The sequence below is a fragment of the Kryptolebias marmoratus genome, linkage group LG13 (assembly GCF_001649575.2).
Source record: "Kryptolebias marmoratus isolate JLee-2015 linkage group LG13, ASM164957v2, whole genome shotgun sequence".
Taxonomy (NCBI): domain Eukaryota; kingdom Metazoa; phylum Chordata; class Actinopteri; order Cyprinodontiformes; family Rivulidae; genus Kryptolebias; species Kryptolebias marmoratus.
In genome coordinates, this window is record NC_051442.1 from 13,330,872 (window position 1) to 13,351,364 (window position 20,493).

The 20,493-nt window shown below is 42.6% G+C and overlaps 1 protein-coding gene across 1 annotated transcript; it reads left to right on the forward strand.

Annotated features, from left to right (window-relative positions):
* The first annotated feature begins 261 nt into the window (after window positions 1–261).
* Window positions 262–18,754, forward strand: phldb2a (pleckstrin homology-like domain, family B, member 2a). Its single transcript, XM_017418225.3, has 17 exons — window positions 262–1,084; window positions 4,861–4,969; window positions 5,681–6,636; window positions 6,747–7,079; window positions 10,209–10,352; window positions 11,688–11,822; window positions 12,860–13,006; window positions 13,536–13,646; window positions 14,076–14,165; window positions 14,278–14,415; window positions 14,791–14,890; window positions 15,089–15,287; window positions 16,258–16,348; window positions 16,448–16,594; window positions 16,695–16,914; window positions 17,028–17,113; window positions 17,332–18,754. Exons 2-17 carry the CDS (start codon window positions 4,921–4,923, stop codon window positions 17,470–17,472), a joined length of 3,087 nt encoding a protein of 1,028 aa, XP_017273714.1. The 5' UTR covers window positions 262–1,084; window positions 4,861–4,920; the 3' UTR covers window positions 17,473–18,754.
* Window positions 18,755–20,493: the final 1,739 nt, after the last annotated feature.

Sequence of the window (20,493 nt, forward strand, 5' to 3'; positions counted from 1 at the left end):
GTTTAAATGTGTCGTTTAACTTTCCTGGAGCAATGAAGAACCAAAGAGGGAGACAACTGTGCAGATTTGCGAGCGTATGCGTGTGTGTGTGTGTGTTTTAATGACAAAGACCCCAGCTCTGTATCTGGAAGCAATCATCTCGTCCAGGCCGCTCTCCACAGCCCCCTCCCTATGATGTAACTGGAGGGCTTTTGCTTCAGAATGGTTCTCGTTTCATTGAGGGGATTTTTCCAAAAGTGGCATTTTCATTCATCCTGTTTGCTTGTTTCGTTTTTTCTTCATATATATCAAAGTCAGCAGGTATGTTTGGCTTTGCGTCGCGTTTTGTCTTCGTTTCCAGGGTTTTGGCTGTTGAGGTGGTGGTGGGGGGAGTGAGGTTGGCGTTCTTTCAGTCCCAGCCACAGGGCCTCCTCCCACCTCCACATACAGCACACTGCTGAAACAACAACCTAAACGTCAACATTTTTTCTTCTTATATACAACTTTTAAACCGACTTCTGCTCTTGCACAATACGGGAAGATTTCACCGCGCGAGGGGAACCGATTTTCCTGCGAACTGAGATAGGACGCTTGAATATTCGAGAACGGACTCTGTCACAAGACATGCAGCTCTCTGCAGTGATTCACTCAGGGCTGGAATATGATCTAACGATCACATGATATCGATCACAGTGGGGTTAGAGGTCAGGACTTGCTGCCGAGAGAAACAAAATGTCTCAGCAGGGGAGATTAAATATTGATTCCTCTTTCACGTCTAAACTTATTATGATAATGCTGCCTTTAGTTATATGAACAGTTCTCTGCCCAGCCAGAGAGGGGCAGCATCTGGAGCCTCCTGCTGCAAAGTAAACACAGCCACTGCTGTCTCCCCCCCCACTCCCACTCCCTCCTGGAGAGGAAAAATCTCAGCAGAGAGTTGAAGGTGGGAGGGGAGAGGGTCTCCTGTCTGCTCCTTTGTCATGGGAAGACTTTACTCTGCTGTTCCAGAGAGAGAGAGAGAGAGAGGGAGGCAGAAGGAGGAGTTCAGCTCTCACAGACACTCGTCAGAGAAGCTTCAGCCATGTAACCAAGGCAGAAAACTGAGGTCAGTCTCGTTTCTTTTATCCAAAAGCTCCCTTAACCACTTTGTGAAGTGCATTGTTTTGGATTTAAAGAGGGCTGCATGTCAGTCATCCTCTACACTGTTGTTTTATTGCTGCATTCAGTGTTAAACGTGTGCAAAATTGATTTCAGCTTGGTAATGGGAGAAGTGAGACAAGTATTTGTAAGTCTCCTCCATGAGAAGTGTGGAAAAGTTCACAAATTTGACTTTTAACCTGATTTGACTTTAAAAGGCTGAGAAGGTTTTTTTTCCATTTATAATACAAATATAAAGCCTGTTGAATTCACAGTCTAGAAATTTAACTTATTCTTACAAAAAGGCTTAAAATACAGGCGCTAATTAAAATGCCTGGACGGTGTAAATGTACTCTAGATGACTGAGTATTCAAATGACCTGAGTGTAACTCATAGTTGTAATCTGATTACATGCTTTAATCTGCTACTTTTCAACCCTCTCCAGACAACTTCCTCTTTATGTGTTGATTTATTCCTACACACTAAACACTGCTGGGTTGTTTTGACAACTCTAGTGTTGGGTTCAAGCTGTTGAGTCAAAGGTTGGGTTGGTTTGACCAAATAATGGGTCAAAAGGTTTGACCCGGTGGTTGCGTGGTCGGAGATGAGCCATGCCGTCCTTCACAGTCCGCCATTTTAAGCCAGAACTTGACAGAATTACACCTGACTGGACCTCTGCTTAAAGATGTAATAAGCAAAAGGAAAATGGTTAAAAAAAAAAACATGTAAGAAGATAATTAACCTGGTTGACGTTGTTCTATAGACAGTGAGTTTGTGCTAGCTAGCTGATGCTAATAGCAATTAGCGGCAACTAGCTAGCACCAGTCTAAGCCGTAGTTAACTAATAAGGCAGGTTTTGGGCTGTTCTTTTTATTATAGCTGTTTAATAGAACTAATTCAACAAATTAGCCATTTTTACCAATAGGCAGAAAACTAACCCAGTATGCTGGGTCAAACAGATAACCCAACACCGCTGAGTTAAACCTGGCCAGGGTTAGCCCGGTCCAAATTTGACCCAGCGCTTGGTTACAAATTGGGTTGTTTTTAACCCAGCGGTTTTTAGTGTGTAGTTGCAGCTTCTTTAACTCAGCTATTTGCTGCTTTTGTCCATTATTTTTCTTTAAAACTTCATAATAAATATAATTATGGCCTTTAGGCTGTTTGTCTGACCATTGGGCTCCAGCCAATCTGACTTTCATTTCATTCAAATTTAAAGTAATTGTTTTTTGGGTTGTTTTTTTTTTTACCCCCCTGCCCTCTGAAGGTTTCCATCAGTTTTCTTTTTTTCTTTCCATGGAAAGAGAAACTGTTTGTTTGAACAGCGAGCGGGACATGTGAGGCCGTTCCAGCCTGGGTTTTACTCAGTGTGAAAATCTTTCTCCTCAGAGGCCAGATGAAAGCCATCTTATCAGTGACCGTTTCCCCAAACTGTTTACGTCTCCTTGTGCGTGTTTTTGACGCGCACCACCCGGCTGACCTGATGCAGCAGCGCCTCCTGCTCTTTGCTTGAGGCTGGGGGGCTTTTTCTCCCCCCCCCCCCACCTTCTCTCTCTCTTTCTCGTTTTTCTCGGAGGTCTGGAGAATGAACTCATGCTGACTGGATGCGAGAGTGTGTAAGAGGATACCCTGCTTCCTGTTGGCTCTCTCTCTCTCCAGACAGCAGGACCAGAAAGTCTTAGATCAGCCATCACTGCCTTTCTCTGCGCTGTCAGTGGATTCAGGAAACAATCATGTGTGACTTTTAACCCCCCCCCCGCCCGTTGAATCACTGGAACCAACGTCCTCACTTAGTATAACTGTGGTATATGATCTGAGGAGTTGTTGATGCATGTTTTAGCTGTTTACCAACTCTTTTTTTAACTTTAATTTACCTTCTAAGGGCCAGTTACTAGAATTCAAAATGAGGAAAAATTTAAAAAGGCTACGACAAAATGAAATAAGCAAATAAAACACAAAAATATCTCATTGTCTGAGGTAATGAATTCAACATGAGCTGCAGATTTTTTTCAGCCTTTGACTGGATGAATACTTAGACTGACTAGTCACGAGGATTAAACATCATTAAGGTAGAGTTTTTAAATTTTACTGGCCAGACATAAAAACTCAGGGTCTGTTTAAACACTTGGTCTTTTGGAAAGGTTTTTTTTCCCCCCCCCTCCACCCCCGTTTTCTGTAAAATGTGCACATCTGGAATAACAGCTGGAAGTAAGGCATTGTTGTTCTAAAGCGCTGAACAAACGGATGAGCCGGAGTTTAAATATTATATAATCTCCCCTTGACAGAAAAAAAAATGCTTTTGATCAGGAACACCAGTGCAACATTTAAAAAAAAAGAAACTTTAAACTGATTTATAGATATTTATTGATTCTGTAATAAAGTTTGTGAAAATAATCAGCTTTCATAACTCTTTCTTGCAGTAAAAGTTACTACATTTAACTGGCTTTTTAAAAGTTTACCACTTTAACAATCCTACAGTGACATTTTTATTGCTCACCCGAAGGCAGACTAATATGTTTCTGCCTTTGTCTGTGTGTAGGATTTTGTGTGTCTGTCGGTTAGCAAAATATCTCCTAAATCAGTGGATGAATTTCAATGAAACTTTAAGGAAAACATCATTGGGTGTACAACTACAAATGATTAACTTTTGGAGCCAAGTCAATTTAAGAGGGCTACCACAACCAACTGACCTTTTGAAGCCCAAAAATGTCTCCAACTCAGCCAATTTTTAATATGTTGCTCTGAAATTAAGCATGGTCGTAGCAGAGAGTCGTTTACTACACATACTCCAAGTATGGCATGTCATTTTGTGAGACTGTGCTCAAAAACGGCTAAAACTCCATCATTTTTCAACATATGATGATCCAAGTCTAAAACTCCGACATGAAAGGCATTGGGTGATACGTATCTCTTCAAATAAAGCTAGACCTTTAATTTAAAAATGGATTTACAGCCCTGTGACAAACTTTAGAGTCAGTCCTGTTTTCTTAATATTTTGCTTCCCAGAGTCGGATGTTCTTTTTATGTCTTGAAGTGGTTTTGAACAATATTCATTTCAGCCTCTTTGAAGCTCTTTCAAAGCTTTCTTTTTTTTTTCTTTTCATAGTTTGGCTGCCATGTTACTCGTTTTCAGACCTGTACCTGACTAGTTTTTAATACTGTTGCAGCCTGTCGCAAAGATGCTAAATAATCCAATTCCTTTGGTTAAATCTAAGAAAAATATCAACAGTAACACAAGTTGTCCAAAGTATAACATTTAGGCACCAACGAGGTGATTCTGATCTCCAAAGCCCTATTAACTGAGAACGTGTCACACAGTACACGATGAACCGACTGCTGCTTTTGTCCTCCACTTGTCCAGTTTTCTCAGCTTTTTAATTATACAAACTGCACCGTATGCTGTCGTGGTCAAGTTCATGTTTAAATCTGAATTTAGTGTTCATCTTAATTTAGATCCAACTCTAAGTTTTCTGAACGTAGTAATAAACCAACCATGATGTAAGGATTATGCTCACTGTGCAAAACAGACAAATGTGAAGATAAGAAGCGTTTGTGTCAAACCTTTACAAGCTAACATTTACTGTATGTTTTTTTTTTATTTATGTAGGAAAATCCTGCTCTATATCATATGTTAAGCATAGGTTACATCATATGTTATGCATAGGCACAGTGTGAAATGAAATCTGCCTGTATATCTGTTGCTCGGTTGTCTAAGAGTTTCTTATCGATTTGTCTTTTCGTCCACAGGTCCCAGGTGAGTCCTCCATCCTTCAGCACTGATCCATCTCGGAGGAAAGGGTTGCTGTAATGATGCTTCCTCAAAGGAGTTCCGTTGCCACTTTGGGCTACGGGTCAGGTAAGACGAATTAGTTTTACATCATGGATTAACCCTAAATACTGAGTTAAAAGTCAGAAAACAGACTTCTTGGCTGATTTTTAGCTCATTCTGAAGAGCACAACCATCAGGCGGCTATTTGTTTACAGAGAAGCACAAACTAGTGAGCTTCATAAGTCATTAGTGTTCTAATGAAGGCCCATAATTAAACCCTAAAACCCACATTTGCTGAGCACGTTCTGTAATATCCAATGAGCTGTAATTATTTGCCCCCTATAATTAGAGTCTTGCCACACTGATTTCAACACTTTCATCACTCCGGTTGGTTGGGTAATTGGTTGTCCTCGGGGTCTCTGTTGCAGTCGAGACGATTGTGTGTTCTGCCTTGTCTTGGTTCACCAGCATTCTTCCATTTTTAGAAGAGACTCAACCAGTGATGGAGCCAGTGTTTGTATTGGCCTCAGAACTGTACGAGCGTACATTCTTCACTGGTTTTTCCCCTTCTTAGTCAGCACATAAGTGATAGCATGCATTAAGTAGCAACTGCTGCTGCTTAATAGATTAAAGACAATACATTTAAAGGGGTAATTTAGATCTTTTGTAGAAATATGAACAATTAATGTCTTACCTGTTGTATATAGGTTTTTGAATAACCTAATTTTGGAGTTCGAGCTGCGCCAACATTAATTCCAGTCTCAAATATGTCTTCTGCCAACTATTTGTTTTCCACAGACTGTGTAAAGATTGAGCCCAGCAGCGGCGGCTCAGCGGGGGGGACGTTGCTGAGGGGCTCTCGGTCTAAAGCAGAGCTTCAGGAACTTATGGAGACGCTGCAGCGCAGGAAGAGTGCTCTGGAGGCCAGCCTGAGGGCCGCAGAGTGCAGCCGCAAGTACCTTGGTGTTGGAAGCCAGTCCGCCAGGCCGCTGTCAGTCCTCAGCAACACAGACAGGCCTCCGTCTGCCTCCAGAAACTTCTCATACATTAGCAGCAGCAGCGTGCCTCCATCCCCACGTCAGGGCGATCGCCAGGTCCGCTCCAACGGCTTTCCTCGTCATTCCTACTCTCGCCACCAGTCGCAGGACAGCCTGCTGCTCTCCAGTGCCGCAGATGGAGGCTCCCTGCTCCCCTCCTACGGGGAGGCAGTACCTCGGTCCCCCAGGGTCAAAAGCGGAGCAGCCAGTATGCCATCCAGCCCTCGACTGGGCCGCAGGCTTTACTCTCAGGGCAAAGCTGGAGGAGACTCCAGGCCAAGGAAATACTCCACCGGTTCCCTCAACAACCTGGGGGCGCACAGCCGATCCTTGCCTCGGCTTCACAACGCGGCTGACCCCCCTGCTCTGTCGCTGCCGTTACGTCATCCGGTGGGTTCCCACAGAGGGACGGTCTCAGCAGGACAGAGGCGCAGTCTTTCCTCCCTGGATCAGCCTCCAGATGTGACGGTACCAGCAAGCATGCCTGGTGCATCCAGGAGGTCCAGTCTGGCTTCTCTGAGCTCCCTGGGTGTGGATGTGGATGGGAATGGCCTAGATCTGGGCTTAGGGGAGAGGAGAATGTCGTTTGGGAAGAGTGGATTGAGTCCAGGGCAGAGAGTGGGCAGCATCAATTCTTTGAATGGGAAAGAGGAGCTGAGAGACTACCACCAGCACCAGAGAGACGAGCGGCTCCGCGAGCAGAAAGTTCAGAGACTGGTGAGCAGTTTTTTTTTGTTTTTTTTATCACACTCTGATCATTTTTAGATCACTTTAACAGTTATTAAACACTTTAACTGAGAAGAACTCATTGAGTTTTCTTTGTGCAGGAGTGCCAGCGCCTGGAGACCATCTTGAGCTTGTGCACTGAGCTGAGACAGGTGGCGAGAGAGCCGGCGGCCTCAGCCGTTTCTGATCTGCAGAAGATCAATAAGGAGCTGGAAAAGCTGCAGGTGTCGGACGACGAGTCCGTGTTTTCTGACTCCCCCAGCAGCACTGCTCCAGACAGCTGTTTCGGAGCCAAGGCCAGAGACTTTCCGCTTTCGGAGGAGCAGTCGGCCGCCCAGCGTCAGCAGAGCAGCTACAGAGAGCTCAGGTCCCATTCGCCCGCTGTCAGCCTGAACAGCAGCGCCCCCTCCCCTTCTATTCATCACAGAGCCAAGGTGAGCATCATCAGGTGCATGGTCTTCGCCAAATGATCATAAAATCGAAACTGGAAAATGGACTAGAAGTCTATTACACTGCCTGCTGTGGCTCGTCAGGTTTGTATGTTTGCAGTCAAAGTTTAAAGTTTGTGACCACAAGCAACATGTCTTCTGCCAACAAGTGAGAAGACTTTTTCAACACTTCAGTTCAATTCAGTTTATTTCTATAGCACCAATTCACAACAAAAGTCGTCTCAGGGAACTGTACAAAAACTTTCACGTACATTGTAAAATGCCAATTAGTAAAAGTTATCTCTCAAAAGAAGGCAGTAGATTGCGTCGAATCTTCACTTTGTCCCAATCTCCCATCCTGAGCAGCACGGTGGTGACAGTGGAAAGACATGACTCCCTTTTAACAGGAAAAAGCCTCCAGCAGAACCAGAACCAGATCCAGAACCAGGCTCAGGATGGGCAGCCATCTGCCGTGATCAGTCGGAATTTGAGAGGACAGGAAAGAGACGCAGACAAACTGGTCCAGATGTAGTTTCTATGGGAAGAAAAACACGGTTAATGATAGAAATAATAACAAATACAAAAAAGGAGAACAGAGCGAGTATAAAGCGAGGGGGATGTGGTCAGTTGGAAAAATGCACTCCAGTCCAGGAGTCTTGAAGTCTTCTTTTTTTTTGTTTCCTATTAAATATAAGCTGAAATTAATAAATTTCATGTATTCAGTGTGGAGGGTAATGTTTCACAGCAAGAAGGTCCTGGGTTCAAATCTTGGAAACAATCAGTTGAGTTTGTTTCCAGCCTCTTCCAAATCCTGAACATAAAAAATGAATAGATGGATTGATTTCCAATCAATTTTTCCAAAAACAAAATAACAAAACACAGAATATGACAAAATGTTCTCATTTTTTGCACAATTTTCTTACTAGTTTCGGTGTCTCGTACAGTTAGTTAGTACTTTATGTTGTGGTAAAAGCAGGCATACCGGCTTGATATGGTCCTGCTTTAAGTTCTTACCTTTAAAATATAAAATTTCTTTCTTTGATCATCAAAAATGCATAAAAACAGTTATGTTTTATAGTTTGTAACCGTTTCCACAGCAGTAATGTTTATCTGTGATCTTCTGTCAAATACCAACTTTGTTAAGTCATAATCGGTTTTAATTAACCAAGTATAAATATATCCGCTGAGGTTTATTAAATCATTCCAAAGTCATGACTGAATATGTTGTAGGAGTCTGGACTGAGATGGATGCCAACGACAGCTTTTCTGGTAAACCAAAATTGGCAAAACGTTCGGAGCTGTCAGTGTTGTTTACAGAGTGAAGTCCTGAATGCTTCCTGAAGGGTTATGAACGCAGCTTTTGGTGACTAAAATGCCTGAAATCAGAACTCTTCCCCTCGTTATCTGTCGCTGCATCCTGTTATTTCCTGTTACAGAAAGATTATGAAGTTTAGAGAAGTCACAGTGAAGAGCCTGACAAAGCTCCCCTTCCCGTGGAATGCAGTTCATTAAAAAGCTGATGGCTTGTTTACTCCTGTTTGTTTACCTGTTGTTAGACTGAAGAGCTTCCAATGGCATGGTACTTCCTTTTTTACATTTCCACAGAAGGGGAATCCTTTCCAATGAGGGCAAATGGCTTTAATGTGGAAAATATGATGCCCAGGCCTTTTATTTTTTCTACAATTGTGCAAACACCACTTCGGATGTAACAGCATTTCATCAGTTAGAATTGTCAGGAAAAAGAAATCCAACTCAGAGAGGATTTTCGCAGATAAAACTAGAAACCGTGGCTTGAAGCTTTTATGATTTCCACGTTTTGCACGATGCATAATTATCCCCTGCAGTCGAAAGGTAAAGGTGGAGGATAATGTTTGTGTCCGTGTGCTTTTCTTGTTATTGATTCATTTCCATTTATTAGAAGAGCTGAGTTTGTGGGCAGTTAGCAGTTTCTTCGTGTCTTGTTTATGTGGGTTGTTCAGACGGTTTGACCTCATTTTTTATGTCATCACCTTTTTTGGGTATGTTACAGCGGGAAGCCTCGCAGCTCATTCTAGAAAAAAAAATAAAATAAATGAACATGTTTAACCCGCATACACAAATACACTCCACATATTTCACATTATTCTACATGATTATGTGAATGTTGCTCCCAGAGAGGCCACCTTTTCCACTCCAGGCTGTTTTCCCCCCCGTTTCTGAATTAGTAACAACCCAACATTGTGTCTGGATTTAATGAAGAAGTCCCAGGTTTTTTTTTGTTTTTTTTTCAACACTGAACCATTCAAACTCCTGAAGGAGGGAGGGGGAGGAGGGGGGGACAGGAAATGACTTTATCCCACAGTGAATTAGTGTGTGCATGTGTGTGTGCGAGCGCAGGAATGTGAGTGTATGTGCACTACAAAGACGTGCGCTTTTCCAGATGTTTCAAACTCTGTGCCGATGTAAAGAGGACGTTCCTTCCACCTTGAAGAATTAAAATCCGGTAAAGCCGGTAGCAACGACGTGTTCTTTTAACGCGAAGGTAACCCTTTTTTAAACCCCACATCTGAGTTAAGCGCGAGTTCTCTGCTATGAGTTACTGCGACTGAGGTTTACAAACTCCAAATAACCCTTCTTCCATCCCTCGCATTCCTCGGAGGAGTGTGCGTGGATGAAAAAGATCTCACAGCGCATCTGACAAACTATAAATCCTCCAGATTTGCTGAGCATGTGAGCCTCTGACCACCAAAAAAACAAAAAAAATTCTACCTGGATCTTCTCAGGAATATTTGATATTAGAAGATCTCTCGAATGCATCCTCACACATGTGTGACTGAATGTTTCGAGGATGTTGCCAGATGGTGCAATAAGTGGGAGTGCTTTGGCGTGACTGGCATTACAGCGCACTGATAGATTTCCACTGCATGAAGTGGGAAAGAATCCTGTCCTTGTTGTCAGTGATCCCGTCTGGAGGAATAAAAACTGCAGCTGCTGTTGTCTAACTCGACAAAAACTGACGTTATCGGCTGCCAAATGATCCTAACCAACGACTGAGGAAGAACAGTTTATTTTCTTGTATAAACATAACTTTTTTTTTTTTTTTCACTGATCTGAACAGCCTCCTGTAGAGTCAGAGTTTTATTTGCGCTTCTGCAGTCATTGCAGGCCTTGGAGAGTGTGCAGCTGAAACAAGAGGTGACTCACATCGAAGAAGAAAGGATCCAGGTTCTCAACAACATCGAGGAGCTGGAACAAAAAATCAAAGACTTGGACAACCAGATGGAGGAGTCCCTGCGTGAGGTGGGCAGCACAAGACAGAATACAAACACAGCTGACACCTGAGCACCTTTTTCTTTTCTTTTTTAACATGTTCCTGCAACGTTTCACCACTTGTATGACCCCTCATGTGCCTGCCTACAGCCTGCCATTCATTCATTCATGTAATTTGTTCTCCCTTTTTTAACTATCAAGGTGTTGTCGTAGCTAAAAGTCCAGACTAAAAACTGTACTGAAATCCTGAAAAGTGGGCCAGCAACACCTTCAATGAGGATTAGACAAAACTGACACTTGTTTTAAGCTGTTGCAAGTATGTCACGTTTGGAATATGGTAAGTTGTGAGCAGAACCCAAATACAGGCAAATCTGCAGTACTTTTAACAATAAAAGAACAGAAAAACTGGAGAAACAAGTCACATGCAGGTTAACGAGCGAGAACTGAGGAATGCCAGAAAGTATATGTGAGGGGTGATTATGGAATGACAACAAGTGTGCTGATTACTAACAGGTTACAGATGGTTTGATAGAAGCTGGAAACAAAGACTATGGATGACATCTAGTTGCCCGCTGAACAGCCAATACTGTCAAAACTCACAACCAAACATGACATCCAAACAAAGATCAAAACGCCATAACAAAGACACAAAAAATGACAAAATGCTGCTAAAAGCATCAGCATGAGAGGAAATACTAAACTCCACACAGCTGAAGATGGAGCCACAGGATGCTCCCAGTACAAGTTTTATGCCAAGCTGCGGCCATGTAAACTAACGGGACTTTGCCTTTAATAAAATAAAATAAGAAAATCATGAGATGATTAATTTAGGTGTTGACTCTGCTGATTCTTGTGGTTCTTGCTGCCGTATGGTCTATTATTCGTTTTTTGAACCTGTTTGGCTGAAATTAGTTGTTTCACGCTTCCAAGAAAGCTGATGTAGCACCGTGATTGTGTGCGGGTGAAGTAGGAAGAGCGCAAAGCCTCACATCTGTAGTGCGCAGACTCTGGTCCCAAAAATACAACACAGTAACCAGTTCCCGTCGGCTTCAAGTTCCAACAGCGAGAGAAAATGGAATAAAGCTGGTTTTCAAACTCTAATTTATCAGGCCTTTTTGACTTCATCTCTTCTGCATTTTATTTTCAATTTTTGGTAAATAAATAAAGATATTGAGGTGTAAATGTTATATATATTGTTCATCTAAAGTTGTAATTACCCACTTCTAAGAGCATGAAACCTTACATTTTGATAAATGTGTTCTTTCTTTCGTAGCATGACTGTATACATAAATCTGCTCAGTAACAACAGAAAACAGAAATAAATCCAAAGCATGTTTTCTCCGCTGTGCTGCCCCTTTCCTGCAGATGGAGGTGGAGTGTGCCCTGCTGGATGGAGAGCAGGAGTCTGAGATGGCCCAGCTGCAGAAGGAAAAGGAGCTTCTGGAGCAACTCAAGGGGAAAATGCACAATACTGAGAAAACCAGCAGCCCAGAGTCTCAGGTAAAGCTGTGGAACGAGGGTCTAAAAGGACAAACCTCAAATCAGGTTTTCATCTGACACAAGCAGTAGTCAGAGATTAGCCTCTGTAGTGTGTCCTGTTTTTTTTTTTTTTGGAAAATGAATGAAGAGTGGTCGTAGATTAGTAAAATAAAAGACAGCAGAACTTGTGAAAATTAAAATAAAGTTTATTGTGAAGAGCTTTGCAGCACATGGTTAGTGTTAAAAAGGTGCTACATACAGTAAGTGTGGATCGTTTACCATTTAAGTTCACAGAAAAAGCCAGCTATCACTGATTAGTCTGGTTAAACCACAGCTTTCTGAAAAGGAGTCAGTTTAATTTTCTTTTATAGCTAAACAAACTCATTTGGTTCCCAGTTGAGAATAATTACAGCCCCAAACGAAAAGAGGCGTTTAAAATGAACGAGCTTAATAAACCTACTGAAAGACTTCACCCAGCACATAAATGTGAGCAAAATAAACACACGAGCCTCTCCGAATAAAGTAATTAGACGGCGGCGCAGATAAAACAAACTCCACTGGGCAGAAAAAGAGCTGAACTCACAGAAAAACCAAACACTTCAGCTCTCATTTTTCACATTTATTGTCCGTCCTTCCGCTTCTTCCTAATGTGTTTATTTTTACTCTTTTAAGTTTTCTTTATTTGATCCGGTCCAGTCTAATTCTGGATCTCTTGATTTATATTTATCCCAGTCTCAGAGCTTCTTTACACTCGAGGACTTCCTGACAGCTGCTTTTGGGAAGAAGTACAATTAATATTCATATTTTTAAAAAATAAATAAAAATCAAACATGGTGAACAACTACGTTCACTTTAAAGCACATAAAATATAATGCTCCCAATATGTAATGCAAAAAAAAATTTAAGCAAACGCAAAAATCTTATATTTAATTGTCATCAAATTCTGAGCTAACACACAATCGTTATTCGGATTCCTTATGGTCTTACATAACCCGTTTGTGTAATTTTACTTCATGAAGTAAACTGCATTTTTTGTTGCTCTTTGCGGCCTCTCTCAGGAAACCGAGGAACCGTCTAAAAGTGCAGAGGATCTGGAGTTTCAGAAGCTGGAAAGAGAAATGAAGCAGGAGGAGGAAAAAGAGAGTGAAAGCCAGGAGCTTCTGCGAGAAATCGCCGAGTGTCAGCGTCTTTCTGTCACACGAAAGGTACAGGCAGTCAGAGAGGGTTTTTTTTTTGTATTTGTATGTAGAAAAAAACATGGCTATGCTGGCATTGAATTGTTCCAGCACGTGAATTTATAGAACTGCAACAAAACGAGTTTTCTTAAGGTGTCAGGAAAGAAAACCAGATTCTGTTTTTCTTTTTTACTGCTACATTGTGGTTTGTTGTTAGTAATGCTACTGCAGGTTGCACATGAAAAAAAAAAAAAAAACCTGGAAAATAATGAGCTAGGTGGCCTCACAAAGCATGAACTAACCAGCAGGGGTAAGCACACAACACCGAGGAGCTAACAAGTTACCAAAACGCGTCTGATGAGTTTACGTGACACGCTCCGGATCTTTAATTATTCTATTAAAGAACGAGGAAGAGAAAACATGAGTGTATTTGTTTGTGTTTGCTCAGCTGCTGCTGCTTTGACGTCCGACACGTCTCTTACTCTCCGTGCTGCGTTTATCTTGCCCTTTTTCTGAGTAAAGCGCAGAAACTGTGTTGATTGTTGTTGTTCTTCTGCAGGAACGAATAGTGACGCTGAAGAAACAGTCCTCGCAGACCACTTTACAGGCCCGGCAGGAAAGAGAGAACTTCCAGAGAGAGAAAAACAACTTGCTCGTTATGCTTCAAAAGGTAAGCAGATTCTCAGACAAGGTCAGAAATGAAAGGAGGAATACATATCGCCTTTTAATGCCGGAGATTTAAACTAGGATCACCAATCTGGTCAAATCTTGTAAATGTGGTTAAGCTCAATCGGCTGTAATGTTGTGAGATTTTGCAGGATGTGTTAGCGCTTTAAATATGTGTTACGAATGACTCTCATCTACAGCTACAGTAGGTTTATCTAAATATCTGTAAAACTGATTGTTAAAGTCAATCAGCTGTAGATGTACACTCAAGGATTACTTTCTGACAGTTTCATAAAAATCCGTCCACTGGTCCTTGAAATATGTTGCTAACGCTACAGACAAACGAACAAACGCAAACAGTGCCGAAACATTATCGCCTTCACCTTCGGTGGCGGAGGAGATCGTAACCTAAAGGAGTGTGCGATGTCTGCAGGAAAGAGATAAACTCGCGTCTTTGGAAGGAAAGTACGCAGAGTTGTCCGAGGGGCAAAACTTCGCCAATAACCCCGCAGGGGTCAAAGAGGTAGGAGACGCCGACGCTGCGTGGTTACTCCGTTTCCTGTTTCAGTGTCTCCAGTTAAGTGTTTTGTTTCTTTCTTCTTCTTTGAACGCTCTGATTTGTGTGATCACTGCAGCACTTAAACTCTCTAAAGGAACGGAGAAGAAGCAGCAAAGAAAACTCGTCGCAGCCAAATGAGAACCTGCCTCATAAGAGGAGCCAGCAGCTCCTCAGTCCTTATGGCAGATCGTTAGGACGCACGCTTCCTCCGAAGGTATATTTTGTTTTACCCCCTTTGAATGGGTTTTGGGAAAGAAAATGGCAGACTAGTTAGATCAGGATCAAACTCTGATCAGTTTCAAACAGCTACAGTGTTAGTATTTCTCTCATTTGAAGTTTACGGCAACACTCGTCGAAGCAAAGGAACAGATTCAGAGCAGCACTGATCGGTTCAGTTCTGGCCTGCAGACGAGGGGGGATTTTATTTATCTCCAAAAAGCTTCTGTCCCTCGAGGACGATCCACCCAAACCCAAAAATTTGCGCTTACAACACAACTTTGACAGCACGTTGTTGAGTCAGAGCGCTTTGCTTTTTTTGCTATCGCTGGAAAAAAATCTGGTTCTGAATCATGTCTTCTTTCCCCCCAAGGCTCACCTACCTCTGACCCAAAGCTCGAGCTGCGGCAGCGTCATCCCACAAGGCTTCAGCTTCTCCCCTCGGGAAGGAAACACCCGCCGGCTGCCCAAGGGTGAGTCAGAGTGACAAACACGCAGCTTGTTTCAATTAAACCTCGGTAGTGGTTGTAGAATTTGTTTGTCTTTAAACAGCGAGCCGTGTGGCTGCATCGGGGCAGGAATTCATGTGGTGACTGCAATAATTAGTGGCACTCCGGAGAGGAAGTAACACCGGATTGTGCGTTCTTATCGCTGGTGTTTTCCTCTTTTAGCGAGCAACAGCCATGCGCACGTGAATGAAGACAGGCAGAGACAAGGAGATTTTTGCAGCAGGATGGTCTCCGAGCCCAGCGTGTTCCTGGACTCCTTCTCTTTCGCTGACAACAGCCTGACCTCGGACACCGTCAGCGTGGAGAGCTCTGACAGCCTGGAGACCAGCTTATCTGCCTGCTCCCCAGACAACATCTCCAGGTGAGACAGGAGCCGCGACAAGACGCGGGCGGAAGGTCCTTAAGACGAGTCAGGAGGAGACGAGTTTAAAAGCTAGATGCCACTTTACAGAAAATAAGCAAAAAAAAAACAAGTGATTTTTGTCCACCGCCGAAGACAAAAAGGCAACATTGTTTCTGCTCTTGTCTCTGTGTGTGTGTGTTTGTCGCGTTAGCAAAATTTCTCATAAATCAGTGGACAAATTTTAATTAAGCTCTCAAAACGTAATCATTGCATGTACATCTACAACTGCTTAACTTCTGGAGTAATTCAAGATGGCCACCACAGCCACCTGACCTTTTTGAAGCACAAAAATGGCTCCAACTCAGCCAATTTTACAGCTAATGAGCTAAAATCTGCTGTGCCCGTAACTTAGAGTCAACCCCAACTTATACTCTAAGCACTAGCTGATAGTCTGTCAGTCTGTTAGCAAAATATCTCATCAACCACCTGATGTATTTTAAAGAGTTGACCCCTTTCAAGATGGCTGTAGACACAATATGGCTATAACTAAATCCCTAAGATGATCTTTGTCGGGTGGAAGGCTTAGTGTCACATTAAAACTAAACACAGGTTTTTTTCTACTTTGATTATTTTTCTGCAAAACTGAAAGAACACTTGAGGCCTTAATCCTACCGTATGTAATGCTTCTGTTTATGCAAGCTTCTTATTTTGTTTAACTTATGATTGGAATTTTATCACCTCTAGACGTAGTTTAGATCTTCAGAAGTAGGTTTATGTGGAAAGCTTATTAATAAGTAATGTCTTACCTGTTGTAGATAGCGCTCTAAAGTTGAATCATATGTAAATAATAATGCAAATTTGTTATTCCATTCATTTCTCATGAATATGTAGAATTTTTGCCACACATTACCTGCGTATTCCTTCCTTACTGAAGAACTCCTGCTCTCCTTCTTGTGTTCTTCTGTTCACCATTCACCATCATGATCAGTGCCAGCACTTCAAACATGGCCAAGATTGAGGAGATGGAGCGTTTACTCCGAGAGGCCCAGGCCGAGAAGCAGAGGCTCCTGGAGCATCGGGTAAACGAGGCGAACCGAGGCGAACCGAGGCGAACCGAAGCAAAGCCGCGTGTTCGCTTTGGATCACGGGGTCGTTAATTGACCTATCGGTCTGTGCAGGAGCGGGAGATGGAGATGCGTAGGCAGGCTCTGGAGGAGGAGCGGAGACGGAGAGAGGAGCTGGAGAAGCGGCTTCAGGAGGAGACGAGCAGGAGGCAGAAGCTGGTGGAAAGAGAGGTGAAGCTCAGGGAGAAGCAGAGATCTCAGGTGATCAGAAGAACTTGTAACTGTTAGCTGAAATCTGATGTTTAAAACGAATCAGAGTAAAACCTTTACAACTTCCATCCCTTTCCTCTGCTTCGTTTAGTCCCGACTGCTGAGTCGCTACCTTCCTGTGAGAAAAGACGACTTTGACCTCCACTGCCACATCGAAGCAGCCGGACACAACCCGGACGCCTGCTTCCACCTGGCCATCACTGACAAAACCTGTCGAGGATTCCTGGTCAAAATGGGAGGCAAGATCAAGACGTGGAAAAAACGCTGGTTCGTCTTCGACCAGAATCGCAGGACGCTGACGTACTACGCAGGTTTGCACCGCCGTCTCTCAGGTTTCAGTTAACACGCAGCAGCGATGCCGAGGGACACGTGAGACGCCGAGGACGAGCTTTGTTCACAGCTCTGTTTATGTTCTCCGCCGCAGACAAACACGAGACCAAGATGAAAGGCGTCATTTACTTCCAAGCCATAGAGGAAGTCTACTATGACCATTTAAAGAACGCACACAAAGTAAGTCAGTGTGTTTGTGTGTCTGCGGTTCTTTTTCCAGCCACCATGTGTGGCGTCGTCCACGTCAAACATCTCACATCTGTTTGTCCTCTTCTTTTCTCCCTGCATTTGTCTTCCTCCCTCCCAAACACATGCTTCTCCTTATCTCCCCCCTACATCACTGTATTGTTTCACATGTTTCCGAAAAATGACTTTCTCGCCCGTCCTTGCGCACAAAGAGCCCCAATCCGTCGCTGACCTTCAGTGTGAAGACCCACGATCGGGTGTACTACATGGTGGCTCCGTCTCCTGAGGCCATGCGTATCTGGATGGACGTTATCGTAACGGGCGCTGAAGGACACATGCATTTCATGGTGTAACAGAGCAGGTTCTACATTTAGGGGCACTTATCAGAGTAAAAGCAAACACTTGAAATCGAACGAACGAGCATGAAACGTGCATTCTGCTTTTATTTACATTTTACACAACGTCCCAACTTTTTTAGAACTGGGGTTGTAAGCAGTTTACGTCTCTGCAGACATAAATTCTGCAACCTTCCCACTTCTGACAGTACTCTGTCGTTTTAATGTTTCTATATCACAGTCAGACTAAAAATGTATTCTCTTTGAATGTCAGGCTGCGTAATTCCTCTCTATATGTGTAGTTGCAATAATGCACCTTTGGTAAAATATGAAAATGATCTCAGTGTTACATTTAACTCATTTTATATGCTGCTTTCATACCACCAACATAAGCTGTTTCTCTTGAATGTCCACCGTCATTCAAACAACGTTCTTTACACATGAATAAAAACGACAAAGATCAGAATAGTCACCTATTAGATTTTTTTTTTTTTCGTTTTTTTGATGAATTCCTTGTGAATGTTATATTCACAAATGATTAAAGACAGGAGATGGCCAGAACCCCAGTGGTACTCTGTCTTTTGCCAACCGTGGAGCTCCCTCTGTCTGCAGAGGAGGCTGCAGGGCTGACATAGTGAGGCCATGTTGTGCAGCAGTGATGCCGCACGGCCTGCGTCAGCCATGTGTTCTTCACACTAAAGCGTTCCTACTCCGTGTCACCAGCAGAGGCCCTCAGTGCAGAGCGATTGCACTAGAATGACGTAATGCTCTGACTGATTTCTACATAAACTAGCAACTTCTAAACAGGTGAAACCTCTTATCATTCAGTTTTTATGCTTTGACCTGAAATGTGTGCAGTTTAAAGCACATGCATATCAAGCTTTACAGTTTATAGAAGCAATCTTGTTTTGAATGTATCAAAGATGATGTATTTCTTCAGTATATTTGTTGATGATTAGTCTGAGTATTTGACAGTGAACGATCACTTTAATACCAAGTGGGCAGCTGTTTCCTCACAGACTGCAGGGCTCGCTGATTGTCTGATGATGGGTAACTCCTGCAGCTCAGACACATGAGTTGTTTCCTTCAGGGGTCGACTCTCATCTTCACGCTGTTGTAAACACTTTAAGATATAAGCCTTGAAACCAAACAAATTACTACATTTAGACATTTTGAATACATTTACTGTTTTATATTTTGTATAGAAACATATTGTGGTTTTAGCTGACATTATAATTCAGGTGTTTTTGTAATCAACTTGAATAAATATTCTGATTATAAATGCTTTGAAATGCTCTGATGGATTTTTCTTGTTTTGAACGCCAACATGAAGCTTCGCGGCTTGTTAAAAAAGCAAACAGGTGGACTCTTTGGCTTGTCGCAGCGCTGAAGGGGAGCTTTTTAAGTTCCAACAAAACAAGTTGTTTTTTTTCTTAAAGAGACAGTTTAGATTATTTGAACTGGGGTTCTGTCAAATGGTTACAAACAACTAATATCTTACCTGTTGTTGATAGCTATTTCAGTGACTTCAGGTTGGAGAAACAGAGTTTATTTCTGACTGCACTGACAAATTATTCTGTGTGGGGCTATGACCAAAGCGGATTGCTGTTGTAATCAAATGTCATGGTAGCTCACGTGAAAGCTAATTTAAATGTTTTTACACCTTACAAAGTTATTCTTGCAAAAATATAAAGTTATTCCTTTTGGAAGAGCCGTTTGCATTTCCAAATAGAATTCAATATAAGTAATGTGAAACTGACGGTGATGTAAAGGTTTAAAAATAGTGTTTGCATAAACGGCAATGAATTCTTTAAGACTGCGTTGTTTTAAGATGGCAGCAAAGCACTTCAGTCCCACTCAGACTAGCTGTTACCTTGTTGATCCAGTTTAAATATATTTCTCTAAACTGAATATGTTGCTCATACACTTTCTACAAACCCCACGTCAAAGGATCTGAACTATCCCTTTAAGGAGTTCAATATGATTTAAGTTTTCAAGAGCTTATCCAACTATGCTGTAGAATTTTATTTTAATCATCAGCTCAGAGTCCTTTTGAAAATAAAATGCACTAAGTTATTTTGTTGAACATGCCTCAGAGTTGTATTAAAACATTCTTATAATTACTTCAAAATGAAGTCACGTGGTGCTGCAAATAGAGACTTTATGTGAGCTTATTAAGGCACTCATGTTTTAAACTCCTCCTCCTGATACTTGAGGCCTTTCATTGGTTGACCTAGTGGGGTTGGCATGGAAACACGGACTGAAGCATGCTAAATTAGGTTCTAAAGAATCACGCCGTGTCTCCAGAGGCACAAACAGACGCAAACACGTAACAGGCCATCGGAAACCTGTGTGCCCTCAGCGCATTTTTGCTGCTATAATTTGTTGAGCCTACAGTATCTGGGACAGGGGGGGCGCCTTACAGAGAGTGAGACCTGAATGGAGCCTGAAGTGGCTCGCAGAGAGCAGCCTGAAAGTTTGGCATGTTTCTGAGTTGTGTTGCACTCAAGGTTGCTAAAGGATCACTTACAGGCATGAAAGCTACATTGCTGGGGAATCATGTGAGCAGACCTGAACAAAAGGCGGCATTCATGGCATATTTGTTCCTTTAATAACTGTGGGAATCAAGTTCACGCCAGCCGCTTTCTCTGGTGAAAACCAACAATAGCGTTTGTTACGATGCCCCACAAAGCCGAGCCTGATTACGAACCAAATTGTAGTTTGCCTTGTTACACATCTACAATCGGTTTCAGGTTTTTTCTTTTTCTTAAGCCTCTAATCCCAAAATACAGGTGTTACCAAGAAGCAGATGTGCCGTGGCAGAGCCTTGTGTTGGGAGGGAAGACTGCTCTTCCTTGGGGACATGGTGTAGCTCTCTGTGTCAGCACCTCATGTGGCGAACTCCTCGTGTTTTTCTCTGACAGATCGTGGTCGTCTTTCCTCAGCTTGCAGCCTGTGGCTTTATTAAGCAAACAGAGCTCTTTTTGTGTCACTCCTGCAGCTCTCTTTTTCATGATTTAAAGAACCACTCCGTTTTTG